Below are 9,498 nucleotides of genomic sequence, written 5' to 3' on the forward strand. Positions count from 1 at the left end.
CAGTTTCCAGGAACCATCCTGGCAGTAAAGGTGCAGGTGGCTCGGGCACAGCTGTTGGTGACCCGACTTTCCTGGCTCCACCCTGGAGGGTGCTCCCTCAGACCCGGGGCTCCCCAGAGTCTTCAAGGACCCCAAGCTGCGGGTCTCACCTCCGTGCTCTGCCCTTGCTCAGGGAGGCAGTTCCGTGCCTCCTGCACTCCCTGATCCCGCTCTGAATCACCGCTTCTGTGATTCAAACCCCACTGCTGGAGAATAAAGGTGGGGTTTGCAAGTGATGGCCCCACATTTTTGTTTGAAGCTCCCTTCTCCTCCCCAGAGTGGAAGTGATCTTGCTGGGAATCCAGGAATCCCGGGGAAGTGCTGGAAGAAAGTGGGCTTTGGCAGTGTCGGGGTGCCACTGAGCAGGGCGTGCAGAGCTGCCCGGGGCAGGGGTGGGTAGGGGTGGAGAAAGGCTTTCAGGGCTGGGAGACAGGACGGGGCCCCAGGTGAGCAGAGAGCTGGGTTATTTCATGGGAACAGCTGGCAACAAAGCCAGAGGGGTGTGCGGGGCCAGGCCAGAGGCTGGGATTCTGTCTTAGGGGTATGGAGAGCCCTGGAGGGGATGTGAGTTGGGGCGGGGCAGGGCCGGCGGTGGGTGTAGGGGACCGAGGGGAGAGGAAGAGGCCAGGCTGGAATCGTGGACGGGTGGGACAAAGAGAACCCAAAAGAAGTGACCTAGGTTGGGTGTGGTGGCCCACGCCTGTAATCCAAACACTTTGGAGGCCAAGGCAGGTGGATCACCTGAGGTCAGGAGTTCAAGACCAGCCTGACCAACATGGAGAAACTCCGTCTATAAAAAAAAGGAGTGATCTAGTCTGGACACGGTGGCTCACACTGTAATCCCAGCACTTTGGGAGGCCGAGACAGGAGGATCACTTGAGGTCAGGGTTTTGAGACCAGTCTGGCCAACATAGTGAAACCCCATCTCTACTAAAAATACAAAAGTTAGCCGGTTGTGATGGCATGCACCTGTAATCCTAGCGACTCAGGAGGCTGAGGCGTGACAGTCGTTTGAACCCGGGAAGCAGCGTTCCCGTGAGTTCCAGTGAGTCAAGATGGTGCCACTGCACTCCAGCCTGGGCAACAGAGTGAGGCTCCATCTCAAAAAAAAAAAAAAAAAGAAGAAAAAAGAGGAAGAGACCTATAGATTTTAGTGACCCCAGTCCTCTGACAGAATTGGCAGCCGGGCTCCTGCTTCGAAACTAGGGCCCTGGCTGGGTGTGGTGGCTCACGTCTGTAATCTCAGTACTTTGGGAGGTAGAGGTGGATGGATCATGAGGTCAGGAATTCAAGACCAGCCTGACCAATATGGTGAAACCTCATCTCTACTAAAAATACCAAAAATTAGCCAAGTGTGATGGCGGGCACCTGTAATCCCAGCTATTCAGGAGGCTGAGGCAGGAGAATTGCTTGAACCCAGGAGGTGGAGGTTGCAGTGAGCTGAGATCGAGCCACTGCACTCCAGCCTGGTTGACAGAGTGAGACTCCATCTCAAAAAAAAAAAAAAAAAAAGAGAGAGAGAGAGAGAGAGAAATCAGGGCCCCTTTCCATTCTGGCATCCTAATCACAATCTTCCAAGGGAAGACCCCCCACCCAGGGCACCCAGATGGAGGAAGAACCCTTGACCTCCCTCTCTCCTCTGCCCCTATGGCCCAGTCGGAGGTGTCTGATGCAGCTGTAGGGACTGAGGGCAGATAACAAGATGGACTTCCTGACCTCAGAGGACTAGGGAAACCCCAAGCGCTCCCCTCTACCAGAAGCTCTACTGCCCTGGATTCCACTCTGGCTGTTGGCATTTCTCAAGATTTCCCCTCAGGCCCCTCGTAGCTGCTTTACCAATCACCCCCTGCCATCTCAGCCTGCCACATCCCTGGGCCACCCCCTTGCTCATCTGAGCCCCTCCCAGCCACAGGGCCAGTCTCTGAGCCTCAGTTTCTTTTGCTGTGAAATGGACATAGTGTCACCTACTTTGCGTTTTTTGTTGTTGTTGCTTTGGGGTTTTTTTGAAACGGTCTCGCTCTGTTGCCCAGGCTGGAACGTAGTGGCAGGATCTTGGCTCACTGCAGCCTCAACCTCCCTGACCTCAGGTGATCCTCTGCACTCAGCCTCCTGAGTATCTGGGCCTACAGATGCACACCAGCACTCTTGTCAAATTTTTTTTTTTTGAGATGGAATTTTGCTTTTTGTTGCCCAGTCTGGAATGTAATGGCACGATCCTGGCTTACTGCAACTCTGCCTCCTGGATTCAAGCGATTCTTCTGCCGCGGCCTCCCAAAGTGCTGGGATGACAGGCATGAGCCACCATGCCTGGCTCATGGAATTTTTGTTTACTGTTTTTGTAAAGACAGGGTTTTGGCATGTTGCCCAGGCTGGTCTTGAACTCCTGAGCTTAAGTGATTTGTCCACCTTGGCCTCCCAAAAGCACTGAGATTACAGGTGTGAGCTACCACTCCTGGACAGGGCTGTTGTTTGTTTTTGTTATTTTGTTGTTGTTGTTGTTGTTTTGAGAGGGAGTCTCACTCTGTCACCCAGGCTGGAGTGCAATGGTGTGATCTCAGCTCACTGCAACCTCCAGGGAGCTGTAGTTTTTATCGCTCTCCCAAACCCCCATTGATGGACAGACGAGGTAAAAGCCCTGGGTCAAAGTCACACAGTGCATAAGAGGTTCCCGACCACACCCCAAAAGGCATCTAGCCAAACCTCAGCAATTCGCGATCTCACTGAGCAGCTCGCCTGGGAGACTCGAGTTTGCTCTCCACTTCTTCCTTCTCTCCTTTCGGGCTCCAGTCAAGGTCAGTGCCAAGCTTCCTGCTCTGGGACACTCAGCAGCCACCCCCTCCTTCCTGGGTGAGGAAGGGAGGGAGCTACCGAGGAGGCAGGGACATCCTTGTAGAACATTCTGCTTTATTCATTTATTTATTTGAGACAGAGTCTGACCCTGTTGCCCAGGCTGGAGTGCAGTGAGGCAATCTTGTCTCACTGCAACCTCCACCTCCCGGGTTCAATCAATTCTCCTGCCTCAGCCTCCCCAGTAGCTGGGATTACAGGCACCTGCCACCACGCCTGGGTCATTTGTTGTATTTTTAGTAGAGACGGGGTTTCACTCTGTTGGCCAGGCTGAACACATATACCCTTATGTGTACACAATATATATACACCCATGCACTACCACGTATACATGTCCATTTGCACACACCCATATATGTATACAGTGTATGGATCCCCATATCCACATTACACACAATGCAAACACATCCACCTGTGTACACACACCACCTGAACACAATGTATGCACATCTGTATAAACACACTCCAGGCCGGGTGCAGGGGCTCCCGACGCGGGCAGATCACCTGAGGTCAGGAGTTTGAGACCAGCCTGACCAACATGGAGAAACCCCATCTCTACTAAAAATACAAAATTAGCTGGACATGGTGACACATTCCTATAACCCCAGCTACTTGGGAGGCTGAGGCTGAGAATAGCTTTGAACACGGGAGGCGGAAGTTGCGGTGAGCAGAGATCTCAGCATTACACTTCAGCCTGGGCAACAAGAGTGAGACTCCATCTCAAACACACACACACACACACACACACTCACACACACACGAAACACTTGCTATAAAGAAATACCAAAATCATAATTAAAAAAAAAAATGAAACACACTCGAGATAGCTGCCCATACACGTATGCATGTGTGTGCCAAGTATTTACACCCCCGAAGTAAAGCCACATTCAGATGAACCCACCTAACACCTGCGCACCCCTGCACAGCCCGTCCCCCGGCGTCCCGGGCCTCCAGCTCCCGGCTAACATGTCCCGCTTTCCCCCCTGACAGCCATGCTGATCAGCCAGGTGACTTTCTCCTTTCCCATGGCCCACTTCGTCCTCTTTGTCTTTACGGCGTCCACTGTATTTCACGTTCAGCAGCGGCTAGCCAAGATTCAAGCCATGTGGGACTTAGAGGAGCAGGTGCCAGCACAGGCCTCCATGTCAGAGGGGCTGGGACCCAGCCAGCCCAGGGGCATGTGGACCATCAACGCAATAGGCCGCCTGGGGAACCAGATGGGCGAGTACGCCACGCTGTACGCCCTGGCCAAGCTGAACGGGCGGCCCGCCTTCATCCCGGCCCAGATGCACAGCACCCTTGCCCCTATCTTCAAGATCACGCTGCCGGTGCTGCACAGCAGCACGGCCAGCAGCATCCGCTGGCGGAACTACCACCTGAACGACTGGATGGAGGAGGCGTACCGCCATATCCCGTGGGAGTACGTCCGCCTCACGGGCTACCCCTGCTCCTGGACCTTCTACCACCACCTCCGCCAGGAGATCCTGCAGGAGTTCACCCTGCACGACCATGTGCGCGAGGAGGCCCAGGGGTTCCTGCGGGGCCTGCGGTTGAATGGGAGCCGGCCGGGCACCTTTGTGGGGGTCCATGTACGCCGAGGGGACTACGTCTCTGTCATGCCGCGGGTGTGGAAGGGGGTGGTGGCTGACCGGCACTACCTCGAGCAGGCCCTGGACTGGTTCCGGACTCACCACAGCAACCCCGTCTTCGTGGTCACCAGCAACGGCATGCCCTGGTGTCGGCAGAACATCGACACCTCCCGCGGCGACGTGGTATTTGCTGGCGATGGCATCGAGGGCTCACCCGGCAAAGATTTTGCACTGCTCACGCAGTGTAACCACACCATCATGACCATCGGGACGTTCGGGATCTGGGCGGCCTACCTCACCGGCGGGGACACCATCTACCTGGCCAACTACACCCTCCCCGACTCCCCTTTCCTCAAAGTCTTTAAGCCGGAGGCAGCCTTCCTGCCGGAGTGGATGGGGATCGCTGCAGACCTGTCCCCCTTACTCAAGCACTGATGCTGGCCTTGCCTTTGAAATCCTGTCTCCTTCTCTGGCTCCCTCAAGATGAGCGCTGGGGCATGAGAGCTGTTCCATGAACAGGACCCTCCTCTCTTCTGTGAAGATGCTTTGGGCTGCAAGTAACAGAAATCTCCATGAATAATGGCTGGGAGCCGTGGCTCACGCCTGTAATCCCAGCACTTTGGGAGGCTGAGGTAGGCGGGTCACTTGAGGTCAGGAATTCAACACCAGCCTGGCCAACATGGTGAAAGACTGTCTCTACTAAAAATACAAAAAATAAGCCAGGTGTGTTGGTGCACCCTGGTAATCCCAGCTACTCGGGAGGCTGAGGCAAGAGAATCACTTGAACCCAGGAGGCAGAGGTTGCAGTGAGCCAAGATGGTGCCACTGTATTCCCGCCTGGGTGACAGAGCAAGACTATGTATCCAAAAAAAAAAAGTCTGGGAGTGGTGGCTCACACCTGTCATCCGAGGACTTTGGAAGGCCAAGGCAGGTGAATCATGAGGTCAGGAGTTCAAGATCAGCCTGGCCTAGATGGTGAAACCTCGTCTCTACTAAAAATACAAAAAAGTCAGCTAGGCGTGGTGGCAGGTGCCCGTAGTCACAGCTACTTGGGAGGCTGAGGCAGATAATTGCTTGAACCCAGGAGGCAGAGGTTGCAGTGAGCTGAGATTGCACCACTGCACTCCAGCCTGGGCGACAGAGACTCCATCTCAAAAAAAAAAAAAAAGAACAGGTTCAAAGATCATCATCATACATATCACACAGGACCACAAGTGACCCAGTCCAGTCAGTTAACTTAGCAGCTCCACAAAGCCATCAGTCCCCTGAGCTCCTTCCATCTTCATATACGGTGCCACCATCTCTTAGCTGTGTCATCTCCTGGTGCCAAAAGGGCAGCAAAAAGAGGCTTGTTCTTATCTTGGTCCCTTTCAAAGAAGGAACAAAACCTTCCTAAGCCTTCCAGCGACTTCCCCCTAAATCCAATTGGTAGGAATTACCACATACCCCTGTGGCCCCAATAAGAGGCACAAGAAATGAGACTTCTGGGGTTAGTTTAGCCTCAGATTCTGCAGTTGGGAAGCTGATCAGCCGCCACTGAAGCACATGCAGCTTGCAGAAAATTAGGGCAGTGTTACCGAGGAAAAAAGGGAAATGGCTTTAGGGTAGACAACAGGGATGCCCTGAGAGGTTGTCCAGGTTGTTCACCGCACAAAGGCCCCTGGTCAAGAAGGCAAGTGGGGGGTTAAACAGACCCAGAGTGTACTCATCAAACCAAGTGTCCTTGGCATTGTGTCCATGCAGAGAGCTCACCGCTTTCTAGTTAGTCCATCTGGAAGTGGACGCTTTTTCCAGTTTGCCCAAATGTGTCATATTGGCTCAGAGCTGGCATGCATCCAAATCCCTCTGTCCCACCTCTTCAGTCCTGGCTTCCTAGGGCCTGGGGTGATCATGCTGAGAACTCAGAGACCAGCCTGGCTCAGTGAATTTCAGGGCATTCCATTCCTTCTTTCAGTAAATGTCAGGCCATGAAACCACCCCCCACCCCCCAGAGTCCTTTCCTCTTAGAGGATACAATTGTAACCATTACGCAGACATCAAATAAGTAATATTTATTTAACCATCAGTGTGAACACAGTCATGGAGCAGGGTATTCCCAGCTACCAGCAAAGTTGAGGTGGGAGGGTTCCTTGACGCCAGGAGTTCGAGACTGGAGCACATGATGATTGCACTTGTGAATAGTCATTGCACTGCAGCCTGGACAACCTAGTGAGACCGTGACTCTTATAAATAAATAAACACACACAATCATGACTTTGGGGATGGGAGAAGAGGTTCTCTGACAATTTATTACATGGGTATCACATGAACTCCAAAATACATCTTAAGCCAGGCATGGTGGCTCACGCCTGTAATTCCAGCACTTTGGGAGGCTAAGGCGAGCAGATCACCTGAAGTCTGGAGTTTGAGACTAGCCCGGGCAACATAGTGAAGCCCTGTCTCTACTAAGCATACAAAAACTTTGCCAGGCGTGGTGGCACACACTTGTAGTCCCAACTACTCAGAAGGCTGAAGCAGAATCATTTGAACCCGGGATGCAGAGGTTGCAGTGAGCTGAGATCACACCATTGCACTCCAGCCTGGACAACAGAGTGAAACTCTGTAAAAAAAAAAAAAAAAAAAAAAAATCTTAAGAGTAGATGGAATTCTATCATAAGTCTGGATGAAAAAGGAAACTTTAGCCAGGTGCAATGGCTTGTGCTTGTAATCCCAGCACTTTGGGAGGCCAAGGTGAGTAGATCACCTGAGGTCAGGTGTTCGAGACTGTCCTGGCCAACATGGTGAAACCCCATCTCTACTCAAAATACAAAAATTAGCCAGGCATGGTAGTGGGTGCCTGTAATCCCAGCTTCTCAGAAGGCTGAGGCAGGAGAATTGCTTGAACCCGGGAGACAGGTTGCAGTGAGCTGAGATGGCACCACTGCACTCCAGCACTCCAGCTTGAGCAAAAGAGCAAGATTCTGTGTCAAATAATATATATATATATATATATATATATATAATTGGTACAGGCCAGGTACAGTGGCTCATGCCTGTGATTCCAATACTTTGGGAGGCCAGGATGGGAGGATCGCTTGAGATCAGGAGTTCAAGACCAGCCTGGGCAGCATAGGGAGACACTGTCGCTACAAAAAATAAAAAACTGCCGGGCCCAGTGGCTCATGCCTATAATCCCAGCACTTTGGGAGGCTGAGGTGGGTGGATCACAAGGTCAGGAGTTCAAGACCAGTCTGGCCAAGATGGTGAAACCCCGTCTCTACTAAAAATACAAAAATTAGCCAGGTGCATTGGTGGGCACCTGTAATCCCAACTACTCAGGAGGCTGAGGCAGGAGAATCACTTGAACCCTGGAGGCAGAGGTTGTGGTGAGCTGAGATCGCGCCATTACACTTTAGCCTGGGCAGCAGCGCAAGCCTCCATCTCAAAATAAATAAAATTGTAAAATTTAAAAAAAACTGGGTGTGGTAGAATACAAGTGTAGGACCAGCTACTCGGAAGGCTGAAGTGGGAAGATCAATTGAGCCCAGGAGTTCAGGGCTTCAATGAGTCATAATCACACCTGTACACAGCACTGCAGTCCAAAGTAGGCAATATACAAGACCCCATCCCTAACAAAGTTTAAAAATATTCAAGACACGATTAGATCTTTGGCAAGCAGGCACTATGGCTCACACCTGTAATCCTAGCACTTTGGGAGGCCAAGGCTGGTGGATCACTTGAGGTCAGGAGTTTGAGACCAGCCTGACCAACATGGCGAAACCCCGTCTCTCCTAAAAATACAAAAATTAGCCAGGAGTGGTGGCACACACCTGTAATTCCAGCTACTCAGGAGGCCGAGTCAGGAAAATTGCTTAAACCCAGTGGGTGGAGGTTGCAGTGAGCTGAGATCTTACTACTGCACTCCAGCCTGGGCAACAGAGTGGACACAACAGTGTCTCAAAAAAAAGAAAAAAGAAAAAGGAAGAAAGGAAGGAGAAATCTTTTTTTCCGGTCTACACAATGAATATGAATATATCCTTCTGGGGAGTATGTTTAGAAGATAAATTAGTAATTTGGGCATTTTGATATTAGTGGTCCTTTTCAGGCCCCACGACGTAAATGTCCACCTTCTGTTGAGATCGGGGAAAGCAGAAAGGCGCTGCTTGGGACTCCCCATCTGATCCGCCTTAGTTCAGCCCTGGTTTTCCTGAGGCACGAGGGAGGGATGAAGTCTTTGGAGAAGGGCTGGACGCTGGGCTGAGGCGTTAGGTGCAGACATGCACCCCACCAACCCTGCTTCTGGCCTTGACTCCCTGGGGCAGTGCAGGAACCAAGTGCACCCTCAGCTCAACACTGCCCCCGTCTGGACATGGCTGAGATGGGGACGGTGTAATGGAGGCAGGCGGGGTCCTGGCTGAAACTCAAAGACGAGTGCCTGAGACACAGAGATTTGAGGGCAGGATGACGGATGGATCAGGGATAAAGGGCAGGAGAGAGCTAGAGACAGAAATAGGGAGGAGAGAACAGCCAGAGAGAAAGAGAGAGAACAGAGGAAGAGATATGGAAGCGGAGGAAGACAGAACCGGGACAGAGTGACCTGAGTCAGGCAGAGATGGGGACAGATTGATTTGGAGATCCATACAGTCAGAAAAGTCTCTGGGCCAGGAGCGGTGGCTCATGCCTGTATTCCCAGCACTTTGGGAGGCTAGGGTAGGAGGATCACTTGAGGTGAAGAGTTCAAGACCAACCTGGGCAACATAGTGAAACTATGTCTCTACAAAAAATACAAAAGTGGCCTGGTGTGGTGGTTAATGCCTGGAATCCCATCACTTCGGGAGGCTGAGGCGGGTGGATCACCTGATGTTAGGAGTTCGGGAGCAGCCTAACATGGTGAAAACCCTTGTCTACTAAATACAAAATATTAGCCTGGCATGGTGGTGCATGCCTGTAATCCCAGCTACTTGGGAGGCTGAGGCAGGAGGATCACTTGAACCCGGGAGGCGGAGGTTGCAGTGAGCCGGGATCGCACCATTGCACTCCAGCC

General features: G+C 52.2%; 2 protein-coding genes across 12 annotated transcripts in view; one reads left to right on the plus strand and one right to left on the minus strand.

Moving 5' to 3' along the window:
- The window catches only part of FUT2 (fucosyltransferase 2 (H blood group)), an 84,154-nt gene that overhangs the window by 49,087 nt on the left and 25,569 nt on the right, over positions 1-9,498 (plus strand). For 8 of the 10 annotated variants that reach the window (XM_078359351.1, XM_078359350.1, XM_078359349.1 and 5 more), the window contains one exon: positions 3,877-6,742. The exons of 1 other annotated variant lie outside the window; for it this stretch is intronic. In XM_078359351.1, the coding sequence (XP_078215477.1) occupies positions 3,877-4,910 (1,034 nt within the window). In that variant the 3' untranslated portion in view covers positions 4,911-6,742. Of the gene's footprint in view, positions 6,743-9,498 lie in introns of those variants that run through there. One more of the 10 variants, XM_054249633.2, reaches the window with a different exon arrangement.
- MAMSTR (MEF2 activating motif and SAP domain containing transcriptional regulator) overlaps positions 6,512-9,498 on the minus strand; it is a 15,067-nt gene continuing 12,080 nt past the window's right edge. For both annotated transcript variants that reach the window (XM_054249637.2, XM_054249636.2), the window contains one exon: positions 6,512-6,680. In XM_054249637.2, the coding sequence (XP_054105612.1) occupies positions 6,657-6,680 (24 nt within the window). In that variant the 3' untranslated portion in view covers positions 6,512-6,656. The remainder of the gene's footprint in view (positions 6,681-9,498) is intronic.

This window comes from Callithrix jacchus, chromosome 22 (assembly GCF_049354715.1).
Source record: "Callithrix jacchus isolate 240 chromosome 22, calJac240_pri, whole genome shotgun sequence".
Taxonomy (NCBI): Eukaryota; Metazoa; Chordata; class Mammalia; order Primates; family Cebidae; genus Callithrix; species Callithrix jacchus.